Source organism: Aulonocara sp. 'chitande type north' Nkhata Bay, linkage group LG7 (assembly GCF_057382095.1).
Source record: "Aulonocara sp. 'chitande type north' Nkhata Bay isolate Kocher_YH1m ecotype deep benthic linkage group LG7, A_spYH_male_GT1.1, whole genome shotgun sequence".
Lineage (NCBI taxonomy): Eukaryota > Metazoa > Chordata > Actinopteri > Cichliformes > Cichlidae > Aulonocara > Aulonocara sp. 'chitande type north' Nkhata Bay.
Window position 1 is genome coordinate 18,378,883 of NC_141350.1, and position 16,337 is coordinate 18,395,219.

Below are 16,337 nucleotides of genomic sequence, written 5' to 3' on the forward strand. Positions count from 1 at the left end.
ACACGATTTCAATATGTCACATATTGACAGTGGCTCACCCAATGACATAATTACCCAGCTACATTTCTGAAAGAATGCAAAAGCATTGACATATATTTTTCCTTCCTACAATAGCCCGACAGGCAGGGGAGAGATAGCCCCGGGACGTCGGGCTAGCGATATTGCGAGCCCTGTATCTGATTGAGGAATCACTCATCTTTGGAAAAGAGAGTTTATTACAGAGAAATGTCTCTTTCCAAAATAAAAGCTATACTATCCGTTTCTTCTGGGCTATATTCTCAGCAGCATATTAAACATATCAGGTCTCCATAAGGAGAATCCTGTGCTAACAGCTGTCTAAATGACTCGGCTAAAGTTTGTAGCATGCATGCTTGTTGTTTTTGTCTTTGCACTAGGATGATGTCGGTGTAAATGTGCAGTCATATTCGTTGTGTTCCCACTAGTGCTTTCAGGTTAATCTCGTTGAAATAACCTTAACGCCACAACACGGCAAATCTCCGTTAACGAGCTACCCTATACAGAGGGGCTAGACGGCCAACACGTTAACGAGCTAACTGCGCTAACACACTAGCTCCCACCCATGTAATTGAGCATTGCATGGCACATCCAACATACTGTTTTACTTTAGTTCATGACTCGCTTACCTTCAGGGTCATACGTCACATGAAAACCAAAATAATTCCAAATGCCAGATCTGAATGAGGGTGGGGAGGTCCACTTCTGTCTCGCTAGCTTGCCCTGCGCTCTTCCTTCTGACCATCCTGTCTGTGTTGAGCGCTCAGTGAATCTGCGTTCGACTACTCCGCCTAGGCTGCACTCTCGAGCCTAGGCGGAGTAGTCAAATGCAGATTCACTGAGCGCTCAACACAGACAGCATCGTCAGAAGGAAAGTTGATAAAATAAATTACAAATTTTGTATTGTTCTTTTTTTTTCTCCCCTTTGGTTTTCTTTCTTTCTCTCCCCCTCTTTCTTTCATTCTTTCCCCCTGTCCTATCCCACAGTCATGTCTGTCCCGTTTGCAACTGAAAATAAAATAAATTCATAATTATAATAAAGGTCAATCAAATGGACCAATATGATGATCCACTTAAAATAAATCCTCTTGGCATCTTTCTTGGCCTCAAGACAACAATTCTGATGGCTATAGATCCAAACGGGACACAAAAAAAAAAAAAAAAAAATTGAAAAAAAAAAATTTGAAAAAAATTGTATTGTTCATACATATGCGTACCGAACCGAAAGCACTGTATCGAACGGTTCAATATCGATACGAATATCGTTGCACCCCTACTATCTATCTATCTATCTATCTATCTATCTATCTATCTATCTATCTATCTATCTATCTATCTATCTATCCATCCATCTACCTGTGTGTGTGTGTGTGTACATAACTTATATTTCATCTTCAACCTTGAAAAGCAAGTTGTTGCCAATGCCCAAATAGACCTGTTTTCAATATTACATTAATCTCATCAGAAATGCCACTTTCTTTCCTTTTTTATATTGCTCTTTTTTTCATTTTACTGCACTATTCTACCTATGTTGTGTTTTTTTTTAATAATTCACATAAATTGAAGCTCCAATCTGGCTTAAGTGCAACATCAAGCAGCCAATTTACTAAAGTAGACTGGGTTTACTTTCTTACACTTTCACCTAGCAACATAGATTATATAAGATGCTGAAAGCTTGAAGCTCTGATAACTTCAAGTTAAGCTACATTTTATGATGCTTTCAGTGCCTCTGAGTTCTTTCTTTTTTTTCTTTATTCATTTACTTTTTTGATGTATGCATTTATGCTTGTTTACAGCAGGATGCATTATGGTTTTCATAAAAGTATTAAACTGTACCACATAGCACAGCCAGCCAGATTTAAGAAGATGTGTATACTTGTTTGATTTTGAGTGGGGTATTAAGAAAAGTGTGTTAAGAATTAACCACCGTTCATAAGATAAAAACACTTTTAGACGATTATATCGACGATGGTCTAAGAAATATGTTTTCGTTTGGTGAGCAAACGACTAGTGTGCTATACTACATCACACACATAAGCAATAAGAATACAAAGCACTGAAAAAGATGACCTCGACATTCTTTAATACGATTTGTTTCACTTCTGTAGGTAAAAAACATCTTAGCAAAGTACTGAAAAAACAAGCAGATTCATTACGGAAAAATAAACATAATATTTCTGCATGTGCGCGTCTCTCCCAAGCCATACAACATATACAGCTCCAGCCTGGGGCTACCATGTTGACTATGCGGCATGTTCAGGGCACATATTACATGGCTGGCCCCGCGTACATTTATATCCATGACTGAAGTGAATGCGCCCAGCCACAGCTGTACCCTGCATAATTCATGATGTGTCAGAGTTCTCCACTAGCTGGTGTCTGTCTGTCAGCACTGCGTGTCCCCTGTCCCTCCCCATCTATTCCCCCTGAATGGCAATGACAAGGCAGCGAGTGCACTGCACACAATTACAAGAACGCATGAGCAAAAATAGACAACAACACATTCACATGCATACACAGACGCGGAATATTCGACTTATGCATACCACAAAACACTGAAACCTGAAATAAGGGGGCCAGCTGACAATTTGCAAACTGTTGGCATCCTCTCATACGTTAATGCATGCTTATAGGTGTGCGTGTGGATCTTGAAGTTTGGTGTCTTATGACAGGCCGTCAGTCTGCCGCTGCAGCAGCAGAAGCGGTGGAGTCCCTGGGGAGACCTCTAAAAGCTCACAGGGTTCTTGTGAGGGGGGGTGAGGAGCCCAGACTTAGTGAAAGCTTTTCCATGTTCATTCACCAGCTCTGCCTCTCCTCCTCCGGCAGCCCTAACTCTAGCAGCCTCATTCCGCATCCAAATGCAGAGAAAACTTGCTAACCCCTACCCTCTAACCACCCATCTATCCCCTCGCTTCATCCATTCCATCTCTGCATCAGTCAGTTTTCCCCAACATGTCTGTATCTTCCTTTCCACTTCACCTCCTCTCATCCCCCTCCTGCCCACAACCTCGCTTCTCTTTCCCTCCTTGAATGTTGCATCTGTCACTCTCCCCGTACATCTCCATCTCTTCCTCCCAAACCCAGTTTCCCCTCTCCCTCCTCCTACCCATCCCTTCTCCACCTCCTTACCACCAGTAGAGCAGAATATCCAACAGTACATTAACCCCCATACATCTCTGTGAGCTTCTGCAGCAGACGCGTCCGTCACTGGGAGTTCCTGTCACGCTGAGGAGACAGTAAGAAAGACCTTTGTCTTTTCACTCTGAATGACTGGTGGAGTCACTAAACAATGCCAGAGGCTTTCACCCTGTAGAATAGGGCCCTGATGGTGGTCCCAGATGGAAAAAAACAAAACATCAATATGGTAGCTGTCACAAGGCTGACTTGGATAAGACTGAGAGGGAGTCAGATCGTGGGAGGGAGGCGTGCAAACGACAGCAGCGGCATCTGTGGTGACAAAAAAAAAATCCCACTGCCTGAGGCTTGAGGAGCATGATTGGGTGTACATGTGAGATCCCGTTTGTTTGAACCTCAGATTCTAATCAGACGCAACAAGGAGGAGATTGATCCCTGAGCTACCAGTCATTCAGCCCCAGTGGCCTCATCATTAAGAAGAACTGTTTTCTCTTTTCAGAGAAAACATTGCAGAGAAAACAAAAAATGGAAGGTTTAAACATTTTAAACCATTTAAACATTTTGGGAATGACACATGCCAGGTTTAAAATAAGAAGATTAAGTTCATTCCTTTATGTTCTTTAAATATAAATCATAAGTGAACGACCACTTTAGCTTAGCACAAAGGAAGCAAACAAAGGGAAACAGGTAGACCAGCTTTAAAACAAAAGCACATAAAAAGGAAGAAAAAAAATTCTCATCATATCTTTTTCATTTGGTATTAAAAATCTTTTGGGATGTCTATTTTCTATCATGACATTGTGTTTCTTCCTTGTATACTGAGCCGATGTAATGCAGGATCAAGTCGCTAGCATGAAAAGTCTCAAGTGTGATTGAGTAACCCAGAAAATAATAGCACAGTATGGGAAGAAGAAAGTTGTGCTACAACAAAGGAGTGTCCTCTATTTATGTCTTGGTCTCCGTTTTTACAATATGCAGTAAAATGTGCAATATGCTCCATATTTTTTTTACATTTTGGCTAGTTTTCTGGGGGGTTTTGTAAGATATGGGAGAATGAATAAAGGCAAATAGAAGAGGAGACAAGGAGCAAGGAGAGAAAGTGGGGATCTAAAACACTAAAGAAAGTAATGAAATGTGTGATTGCTTGGAACGTGCAATTACTAAGGGACGAGGTTCTCAGCACCTTCTCTGCTGCAAAATGAGGAAAAGCATAAGGCATTATGGCTGGCTAGGTGTGTTAACACAAGTTCTCTCACTCTCTTTCTCACTCTCAAACACACACACACACACGCACATACAAACACACACACACACTCCTTCCTCAGCATCTCGGGAAATTCATTTACTTTAAGACGGGCAGTAAAAAGGGCGCCTCGTAAAAAAAGGTCCTTTATGTGCAATCAATACCTGAACCAATGAGAAAGCAAAGGGGCTCAGCTTGCCTCATTCAAACACGAGCACGCACAGTGAGAGAGCTGTCATGGCTTTCTATTGCTTTGGCTACATGTCTCCTGAAGGACACTCCATGAAAGGTTGAAATGGGTTATGAGAAAGGTGCTGCTGCTGTAGATTAGACATATAATGCATCAAATACAAGTACAAGAAATACAGTGTTTCTTGGTTACCTTAAATCAGCAACACTGTAGGGAAAAACACACATAGAAAGCCCTGAGTCTTATCACAATGTTTCACATATCTCAATGGCTGCTAGCTGACTTAACACTCAGTTCATCTATTATGTCCTATTTGATATGGTGCATCAGGAGTTTGCACAGCTGTAATGTGCATGTAGCATAAAGCCTATGAGGAGAATGCCATGCTGATTAATATGGGCTGTGACATGTATGGGCTAATGCCTATTATTGTTGCAGCTGCAGTTCAAATCCTCCACTGGGCCACTTGGGAGAGGCACAAGCTCATCGCTCACCACGGAGGCCCGACCCACACAGTCAGACTCGTTCACGGACATGCACACCGCCACAAACACATTCAAATGCACACGGGGGTAGTTAATATAGCTTAGTGAGAACACTGCAAAAAAAAAAAGCATTTACAGTACAGTCTCCCATTTTCCTTCCTTCGTTTAGTCTTATTCTCAAGAGTGTAAAACACCTCCTCGCCCTGCAACATGTTCTTTCTTACACATTCAATCAAAAGTTCCTTTTTTTTGGTTTGTTTGTTTTATGGGGGAAAAAAATGTAAGAGCGTAACGAAAACAAATGTTTACCTGTTTCACATCTCTTCCCAGTAAATCCTTGCTGGCAAACACAGTTGTTAGGTGAAACGCAGGTTCCCCCATTCTGGCACAATCCGTCACACATTGCTGGAGATACACCAGAGGAGAGGAGCCATTACTCACTAAGATTAACGAGCATTAACTATGTAATTAGACCAGCAGCAGCATATGTATTTGCATACAGAATAAGAGCTAATTTGGTGATGTGATTCATTATAGGCTTGCACAATATTATTTTGCGTGATTAATGCATCTCACCAAGGTTAATTCAAAAATGTTCATTATCCGTGGGTAGGCTGTTAGTTAATGTGTCCCCAAAACACAGAGAAGTCACTGAAGTTGACACAAATGGAAATGGAAATAAATGTAATATATGCAAAAATCATACCATGCTTCCTCAGAATAAAGAGTGAAAAGTACTGAAAGCAAATGAAAACCTGTTTAGTAAGACGTGTAAAAGCAGTGCTTAAAAAGAGCACTCCAAAAATGAAGAATTGCACTTTCATTAAGTTGGGGGATACAAAAAAACACCAAAAGACAGATGCAAGAGTCTGTCTAAACTATAATAAATTATTATAGCACAGTTTTGGGTGAAGGGTTCCAGCTTCTATCATGTATTTGTATGTGCATGTTTGTGTAGTGTACCTAGTGCTCATCATGACCAAGCAAAGTTATCTTAATGTGCAGCTCCACCATAAATAGATTTCTACTCAAGAAATAGATTAACCAGCTGAGGTCAGGTCAATTTTCTAGAAAGCACAGAGATCACATATAGAACTGCAAACATGACAGAGGCACTCATTAAATCTGGGTCACAGAGGGCTTTTCAGTGGGTGGTGGAGAGAGTAGAATCACCATCATATACTTTATGATATGATATGCTTAACAGAACAATGGCTAAAACTAATGATCTTTGACAGAAATTTGATGATGAAGATGGTAGCAATGTTTATTTTATATCATTAATTTACCTGTTCATAACTTTTGTTTGAATGGTTTTGTACAAAAGACTGTATTATTGTAGGGTCTTTAAATTGCAATAGAATGTGCCTTGAGGTTACCGTTGCTGGATTCGCAAATTGTGTAATCACATGTACTGCACAGATGTAATATAGCCTTCTCTATGAGGAGGCAAAAACTCAGAAGCTCAAAATCCATAGAGCTATATGCCTGAGGAATATTCTCACATAAATACCCTGCATTCAGCCCTAATATGACCTTGAGGCCATCAGAAGAGAACATTGTGCAAGAAGGATGCACATTCAAAGCATGAAAGTAAACCAAAGACTTTGCAGATGCCAGAGTGAGAAGCAATGCAGTCTTACATGAAAGAAATGTCATATCTACAGACTGGATGAGTTCAAAAGTTGGGGGGCGACAAAAGGTGTCCGGCACCAAAGTCAACCTAATCACATGGGTCTCAGCTGACAGACTCTTTCAAAAAAACCCAAAAAAAACCACACATGGCAAGATGATGTGCACCTGGCATCACCACATCAAAGCCAATATAACAAGCAGCTATACCTGCCAAATAAATCTTAATTTTAGAAAAGGGAAGACTCTCTGGTGATTCCAGCCCTTTGGATCGTCGACGCTTGGGGGCAGACCTTTAGCTATCAAATCTGACCTCTCAACAGGTAAGCATGCATATGTCACAGTTCTGGGTGTGAGTGAATCACCAGGGGGTATATGTTTGCAGGTGGGGCTCTGCATATGTCATCACAGGTCATCTGCCTTAAAGGCATGAATAGAGGTGACCTCAGCGAGGACTAAAAGGGAATCATTTTCTATCTTTCCACAGTCAATTTCAACCTCCTAGGACCCTGCGTCCACATATGTGGACATCACATTTTGGGTTATTTAGACCAAAATATTCAATTTTGCTCTACAAGGGCCTGATATCCACTTACGAGGACAGCTACTGTTCTATCAAAATTTTAAACGAATATCCTCATTTGTGGCTCTCATTTTTCTTAGAAACAAAAATCAGATAAAAAAAAAAAATCTGGTAATTCTGGTAATTCTGATTTTACATGCATCGGGCCCCAATCAGCCCAAATATCAAAGAGAAATTAAAAATGCATGCTGTGGAAGAGTTCGGGTCTTAGGAGGTTAAATTAAATTTGGCCCAGAGAAAAAGGATGGAACGTTTAGTATTTTTTTCCAGGGTGTCATTAAAACCAGCATAAAAAATAAAATAAATTAATAAAACTAGAAATTATTCTGTTTTTGTTTACATTTCTTGGCTGTGCATTGTGTGACACAATACACTGACATTCTTGAAGACTTCATTACACTCCGACTTATTTTTTCATATTACACGGTCACTGGAAACAATGCTGTTTCCCCCCGAAAGTGAAGACTATTTAAATGTTTTATCATATATATATATATATATATATATATATATATATATATATATATATATATATATATATATATATATATATATATATATACATATATAGTATGTGATACAACATCTAAATTAGAAAAACACTGTTTGTTAAAACAAGGGGAAAAAACAACAGTGGTCAAGTGAAGCAGGACTTAACAAAACAAAATGAACCTGGTGAGATTACCTTTGCAGACTGTCCCATTGCCCGTGTAGCCTGGCTTACAGGAGCAGCTGTGGCCTCCGACCATGTTGAAGCACAAGGCATTCTCATCGCAGTTGTGGAGTCCGCTGAGGCACTCGTCATGTTCTGCAAACAACACAATAATAAAACATGCATCAATCCGAGCAGGTTCCTCACTAGTACAAAGTATACTTTTCGTATTATGCAGCATCTTCCCACACTCTAGCAACAGTTCAGAAATCGTCTTCACATCTGCAAAGACCTACAGGCATCAAGAAAATAACACTTGATTAAAGAAAAGTGAGCGTTTATCCTCCTTTGTAAATATCAGAAATGATCGCAGCCAGCTGGTAATTTGTTTTACTAACCATTAACAAAAAAAAACAAGGACAAGATTTCAAACTGTGCCTTGTTTTAAACGATTTGATAGTTACACAGCTGTGAGTCTAGTAATAAGACATCAGTGACAAACAGCCAACTGGAGGATGAGTCACTTTTCTCTCTTCCATCAAGATTTGTCGTGAAAAAAATTGTCTCAGATGTTTTGCTGCAATTTGCCGTTTTTGTTTTTGCACATCATGAGGGACGGAGACGTCTCAGTGTCTGCTTCGTAATAGCAGAAAATAAACACTTTAATTTCCGCGCACACACCAATACGGTTCATCTTTGTGTAGCAGTTTACATACAGTACATAAGCCATTAGCCTTTAGTTTGAGCGTTGCAATTGGCACAATTGGCGTGTTAAGTACCCACAGGAAATGTTTTATACAAGCATTAACAAAATGTCCCCGTAGAACTGGAACTCCCAGGCTCCCATCACTGTGGAGTTAGTGATATGCTGTGTTATGAATCACTGACAAGCTTGACTAATGGCTACAGCCCGTGACAACATACTGTATCCAACTGGCAAACAAATCTCTTTTCCTCTGTGAGGAGAACTTCGGGAAGACTGAAGTGGCAAAACAGAATCAAATGAAAACCTGGAGTGAAGGCTAATAAAACAAACAGTCCAGTTGCAACTATGTAATGATGCCACATAAAGAAGAAAACAATTAAGCCATTAGGGCTAGTAGGTACAAATTTAAAATAAAAAACATTTAATTTGAAAGTAGCTGTTTACGGAAGACAATGTCTTGTGACAGCTGACAAGAAATCTCAATTAATTGTCATATTTTTACTTGAGGGATCCGAACTTATAAATAGGCCTCTTTAAAAAAAAGGAGTGCTGTGAATGAAACCATTTGAAGCAGCAGGGGAGACGTTATCCTGATGATATCACTCTCTGTGTGTCTGCTTTTTCGTTTGTCACAAGAAGATGTGTTCTGAAACAAATGTGATTTCATTTGCTTGTGGCTGGTGGATCTTAACACTTCCTTGAAACAAAATCATGCTCAAGTGTCACAAAAGTACTGAGTTTTACACCAAACACCACTTCGGTCTCTTCCTCACAAGCACTTCATTCTATCGATTACTCGTATTAATAAAGTGAGAAACTACCATTGCTGAGTTATCGGTATTTTAAATTTGTTTACACCGGTAGAATTGCAAAGCTTTGTTATACTATTTGATTCAAACGGGTCATTAAAAATACAGTGGCAGAAGTTTTTAGCCTGTGCTCACTTATTGACTTCTTTTGTTTTATCCTCCGAGGCCTCTGTGTTTGTTTACACAGTAAATAAACATAGAAGCAATAATGCAATGACGAGTTATTGGAAAAAATCTTATTTGAAGCTGACCTACACTAAACAGTTAAAGAACTCTAAAGCATTTAAGTCCGTTCCCTTGCTACGGGAAGATGGATCTTGATGCAAGTCCTTCATCTGCCCCTGAACATAAAAGCAGATCTTTATCCCTCTGAGAATCACACAAAAGAAGAATACTCATCCATAGTATTTGGGAGATTCACATAAATATTGCATTCTGATATGTACTTGCTTACCAAGCACAGAATAAGTCTCAAAAACCTTCTAGACTTTATCCTTTTGAAATCTTCTTTTCCATACTTAACATCTCTGTATCCCATCGTAGCCCGAGAGGCTGCAGAGCACAAGCCGTTCATTAAAGGTCCATACAGTACAGTGTTCACTCTCTCAGCTGGAGAATCTTGTTTTTCAATTCATATCATCATGTTGTTTGTGGTGAAAACTTTTAATGGTTGCTAAACGGATAAGCAGTCAACTAAATCTCTCCAAAAGGGTTAAGACTCTTGAAAAACACAAATACAAAGCTTTTAGTGCTAATCTGGAGTAAACCGTTTGGACCGTTTCTTGTTATTTTAAGGATTTGGGGGTAGCTTCAAGCTTGCCAGGGGACGGGAATAAACAAACTTCTCTGAGCTGGTTTCTCAAATATATTTTCTTCAGACATGAAGTAAACTTTTGGAGCGTTCTTTTTTATTTATTTATTTTGCTCAACTTTTGTGCTTTTTTATGCTTGCACTTCGTAAAGACAGTCAAGACTTAAAGACGGCACCTGAAAGGTGAAAGGATCAGAAACCCGAATGCTTGTTGCGGTAGACCTGAGCCGCATCATCCATTTCCCTGCCATCACCCAATCCATTATATCTCCTGAGCAGACCGTGGGCTCTTCCAAATTGAAAGTGACATTGTGATGAGCTCCTCCATCGAGAATATGATGTATGCGTGCAAGTGTGTGTGAGATGGATTGAAGGGCACTTAGTAGGGCCCACTGCACTGCTCCTGTAACACACACACACAACTTTCCTGCTGTTGGGCAGAATTAAAGCCTGCTCATGGGCATATAAAAACAGTAATAGGAGCACAGGAGAGAGGAAAGAGAATTAGGTGCTTTTCTTTTTCTTTTTTTCTTGCCAAGGTCACATCTGCCAGAGCAGCAAACACCAAGCTGTCTCTTTGAACACACACACAGGCAGCAGAGCCACCGGGTGTTTGAGGGAATCCAGAATGTGCATCATCACTATGACCCTTGAGTTCTAGTATTGGTTCCTGGTAATTTGGGTTATTTATAAATTTAGGCTTATTACACTCCTGCACTCAGTGTAAGCAACTCCTAATTTAATCACCAACTAAATCCCTAAAATGCGTACGTGTGTGGTAGCGTGAGAGAAGCATTTCCTCGCTGGCTGCTGCTGCTCAGGCTGTAGACAGATAAACAATCAATTATGTACAGCCTGTCACCAGGGATCTCTCTCTAGCTGTCTGTTTCTCCTCCCGCTTGACTCCATCCACCTTCTGCCAAAACAACACCAGTTTCATTGATGCCTGACCTTCCAGCTGCTTTCCCCAAAACAATGTAACCTCCGATTTAATTTTACAATCCCAAGCTTGAAAAGACTACGATCTTATAATGTTTTACAACAAGAAAAACTTCTGTTCCTTTCTCAGTTTGCCTATTTTGGTGACCAAGACGATAAAAAAAAAAGAAAACTAAATGATGAAGAGCCAATATTTATTTGTTCCTCTAATAACTTAAAGCCAGGACTGGAGCACAGTTTTGGGGATTTTTGTACAATATGTTTCCCATTTTGTTTTAACATCTGCACCTGGATGATGTGATGCACAGTCCAGTCAATGATTTTGTACTATTTCTTTACCAGGAAATTTAACACGATGCAAAAAGAAAAAGAAAAAAAAGACCGCAAGCAAAAACAAAATTAAATTGTAATGTAAATCCTTTACTGTGTTTTGAAACTGATTAGGAGAATATTTAAAGGCGAGAGGAATTTAACTAGAAGTGTTTTTATGGTTTTTGTACTTCTTAGCAACTTCTGCAACAAAAACTCTCTAGGGCACCTTTAAAATGCCAAAGACATAACACTGTTCAGACCAGCAGAAATTGAAAACTTTTAAGTCTAAGTGCCCATGGGATCCTGTTGTTCAACCAGAATACAGATGTCCTTTAAAAAGAGGGGAAAAAACCCTCCATGTCAGCTGCAAGACATCAGATTAAAAGTCATCTTTTCTGATCTCTGCTGTTGACAAACCTCCTGCTCCACCTGTGGCCTTCGTCCATGCCTTACGCCTTATCTCCCGCCATCCCAGCCCTCAGCCGGTTCCTCAGCCTCAGGGGCCCAGGTCTGGTTATCAGGGGATTAGAACCGGGACACACACTAACTACATAGGCACCTTAGGAACAAGGGGAGGCGTCCACATATACACCTAGCAAAAACACACACCTCAGGACAGCCTTCTTTAATAACGTTTAAACGGAGAGCACAACCAATCCCCTACCTTTCATGGATTAGCTGCTAATCTCACAGAGCCGGGAGCACCTCGGGCACTTTGGGGAAAAGATGAAGAATGGGTGGAGGGGGAGAAAGGAGGCGGAATCTTGACCTTCAAGATGAAGGATACAGTAGCAAAAGAAAGTTGCACATGCTTCTCTCACTGTACCCTCAACCATATAGAGCCTCAGCTTTTGGCTGGACATATTTCATTTAAACAAGTACACAAAGTCCACATGTTCCAGTCCACCCCCAGCTGGGGTCTGAGCCCATCCACCTCCCTCACCGCAGGTGGTTTTCATGTAAAATATGGTCTTCTGTCTGAGCTCGCTGACCCCCTGATAAGCTGAGGATAAATAAAACCACAGTTCCATGCTGGTTCTCTCAGGCCTAAATCTGCAGATCAGCCCTTTAATACACCATCGTGCATATAAACACTGAGCCATGAAATGAGCTAGGGTCAATTTAATCCTCTTTACCAAGGCAGACTGGTTAACATGCAACACTGTAATGCGTGCAGAAATTCGTCCATCAATGCTGGAACCATTGTTTCTGCTGAGATTGCAATTTGTTAATTGGTGAAAGGCGCCATAAATGATGTAGTCACACATACATCATGCGACAGCTAGTGCGGAGGGGGCTTTAATCTTTTCTTCCGCAGCTATAATATTTTATGTGTGAGCAACTTAGAGGAATCAGCATTCCCTTTGGACTATTTTCAAACACAAGCAGATGTTCAATTACTAAGAAGCGGTAGATTCCTGCAGCTAGTAACTTAGCATCTTCCTGTTGTTACTGTCAGTTACTGCCACTGCAACTACCAAGGTGGTACTGATCTCAGCACACAGGTATACATTAGGAGAAGTGTGTTTTCTGGCACATATATACTTTCCATTAAGGAATAAAGGCACCTAATTTGACTATAATTTGGCTTACTAATTAGTCTAAGAGGTAAGGTGATACCATACCACTGACTCCACACTGTATCAGACAGTGATAGTAGCTGTGTGGAAGAACACAGTCCAATAAAACTGCAGGGAGATCATGACGGTAATTTGACTGAAGCAAGGGGGAAAAGTCATTACATCAAGCCTTTGCATAAGCCTAGGTTTAATCACACAAATTGACTTTTATAAGGAGGCGCATAGCTGTGTGTTCCACTACAGTGGCTTGAAGGCATTTTAATAGGAGACTACATAAAATATAGTGACACAATTTAATCCATTGGGTTTGTGGAATTAATCTTCATTGTGAATCTGGGGCCTGAGCACACAGTGGAAGAAAGACAAATGGGTAAAACAATATAACTTGCCCACAGCTCAGAAGACTAGAGAAAACACAGTGATTGAAATCACACGAGGTACAGTGGCTGTCTAAAGGTAATGTGGAAAAACGACTGAGTAAGCGAGGATGTTTCTTTCTCTAAATAAATCACAAGCGCACAAGACAAAAAAGATGAATGTGCTTTTGTTGCGGCCGCAAAAATGCTATTCCTCATTCTCAACTTTAACTTGTTTATGCCTGTTTTTAAAAACACTTGGGGGAAAAAAAAGTAACTTTGCTCTGTCATTCCCTGATTTCCATTAATAAAGTAAGAGAGAAACTACAGCTAGGAATGGAACAGGAAATGGGAGGTTTCAAAGTCATCATGTTGCTGAGTCTCACAGCTTTAATTCAAACTCCAATGGCACAGCAGGAAGTCTGCGAGCCTAAATCTGCCAGCTCCTTCGCTGTGCTGCCACTGAGTTCGTTTGCATTGGTGCAAATTGCGTTTTTTAATTACAGGCACAGAGGAAATGCAGCATGTTGCCTCCTCTTCGGAAATGATGCGCAGAGGGAGCTACTTAGCATCGTGTATCACAAGCTGCAAACAACTGCTGAGGAATGAGGCAGATCTGCTGCTCATCCCTGATGAATGACATTGTGTCAGTTGCGTAGAAGGACAGGGACATTACATCATAAAAGGATTACTGATTTTTCCCCCCTTTATATTCTATTCTTAAGTGTGGATGTGCACATGGTATTTTAAAAGTGACACATAGAGGTGAGCTTTTACATAATTCATTTAAAATATGACTTCCCATATGCCTGCAGCATTCTTCACATTTGAGTAAATCTCTGACACTGCAGAATCTTTTCACCTCTTTGTCCACTGATTTTTGTTGTTTAATTTCTTTCAAAGGTTACTGGATACTACATAATATTAATAATAATATATCAGTTGTGCCAAGTGAAATTCATATATATAAATATTTCAGTTGGCTTTCATTATTATGTTATTTTTTGACTGAGTGCAAAAAAAATATTGTACAAATTTGCAAATCTTGATCACATTTGGGAAATTTGCCCCCCTCAGGGTTAAAATACAGAACATTCATTAGATTTAGAAACTGAAAAATTGCCAATAATTTCATGATCTTCAACTGAGTGTACACAGTGCATATCTAGGGAACATCCATGGCTTCGGGGCTAAGACAGTGAGAGCATAAATATCAATAATAATAATATTACAAACACTACAAGGCAAGTGGCGGGTTAGCAAACCGAACTGCCTCCTGGTAGGAGCTCCTTCTCTAAAGCACTGCCTTAAGCTTCCATTGTCTGGACCTTGAATCCATAAATGTTGTGTTTTCTCTTGGCTAAGTACATGTGCAAATGTGGCTTTTTAAAAAATGTAGATAAATTACTCCTTTGTTGTGCTTTTGCACGATGGAATATCAAAATAAAATGATGTGACGTGGCTCTATTTCTCTTACATACAACAGTGCATCCATCTAGTAGAAAATGACCAGCTGGTATGACCAGCAGTGCTACACAAAGACATTCTTTCTACATATAATACGGACATATAAGAAAGAATGCAAATCATCCACGCAATCTTTTGAAAATGACTTTGGTTCCAACTTTGATCACGAACAAACGGATCTGCCGCCTCCACGTACAGGTTTGCTGTTTCTCAGGTTCTCTTTGGCGTTTTTCTCCTCACACATATACACATACACAGAGTACATTCACACACCATATGAAGACTGCACACACACATACACACAAAGAAGACAGCCTTCCTCTTTTTTTGCTTAGTGTGAGGATAAAGTCTGAGCCAACTATTGGAATCCTTTAGAAAAAGTTTGGAGTTGTAAATATGTTATATAACAAACAACTGACAGTATAATAGGGTTGAAAGATGGAAAGTTTTTCTATATCATAAATATATATATATATATATATATATATATATATATATATATATATATATATATATATATATATATATATATATATATATATATATATAAAACATATATATATATATATATATATATATATATATATATATATATATATATATATATATGTAATTACTTTTGCAGTTTGACAAAGCTGAAGTTTTAACAAAGACAGAATTTGTAATCTCTATTAATTCAAGGCAACTGAAAATTGATTTAACACTTCGTCTCAGCTGTCAGTGTTTTCTTTGCTATCAGCTTGTGCTGACTTATAGTATCAAGCAGTCAGGCTAATACTAAGTGTTCCATGGTTGTGTTCTCTATCACTGTGGGATACAGCTCAGCTAAACTAAAGCAATAATAGGATGCTAACCTCCTTGCGACTAAGTTGGAATTTTATTCACATCTAGTGATTGGCTGCAAGTAATAATAATAATGGATTGCATTTATATAGCGCTTTTCAAGGCACCCAAAGCGCTTTACAATGCCACTATTCATTCAGTCTCGCTTTCACACACTGGTGGAGGAAAGCTACGGTTGTAGCCACAGCTGCCCTGGGGCAGACTGACAGAAGCGAGGCTGTCATATCGCGCCATCGGCTCCTCTGGCCAACACCAGTAGGCGGTAGGGAAAAGTGCCTTGCCCAAGGACACAACGACCAGGACAGAGAACCCGGGGATCGAACCGGCGACCTTCCGGTTACAGATACGCTTCCCAACCCCCTGAGCCACGGTCACTCAGGGGGTTGGTAGTTGTGGCAGTAGTTGTGGCAACCAGCTGGTCTCCCAGGGGATGAGGGTGTTGCATGCCTGACCTCTGAGGGACTACTTTCAATTACAAGGCAATTGCTCAGGTTGCTTTGTGGGAGCCAACTGATCTCCAAACCAGTTTGACTTGGATTGACTCAGTCATTCTCAGACAGATTAGCCAGCGTTTGGTAA

At 40.0% G+C, this 16,337-nt stretch overlaps 1 protein-coding gene across 1 annotated transcript in view; it reads right to left on the reverse strand.

Moving 5' to 3' along the window:
- Positions 1–16,337, reverse strand: part of nell2a (neural EGFL like 2a) — an 87,002-nt gene that overhangs the window by 22,132 nt on the left and 48,533 nt on the right. Inside the window, exons 14-15 of the mRNA XM_086299206.1 lie at positions 7,969–8,091; positions 5,378–5,473 (exon numbers count right to left, since the gene is read on the reverse strand). Coding sequence (XP_086155332.1) covers positions 5,378–5,473; positions 7,969–8,091 — 219 coding nt within the window. The remainder of the gene's footprint in view (positions 1–5,377; positions 5,474–7,968; positions 8,092–16,337) is intronic.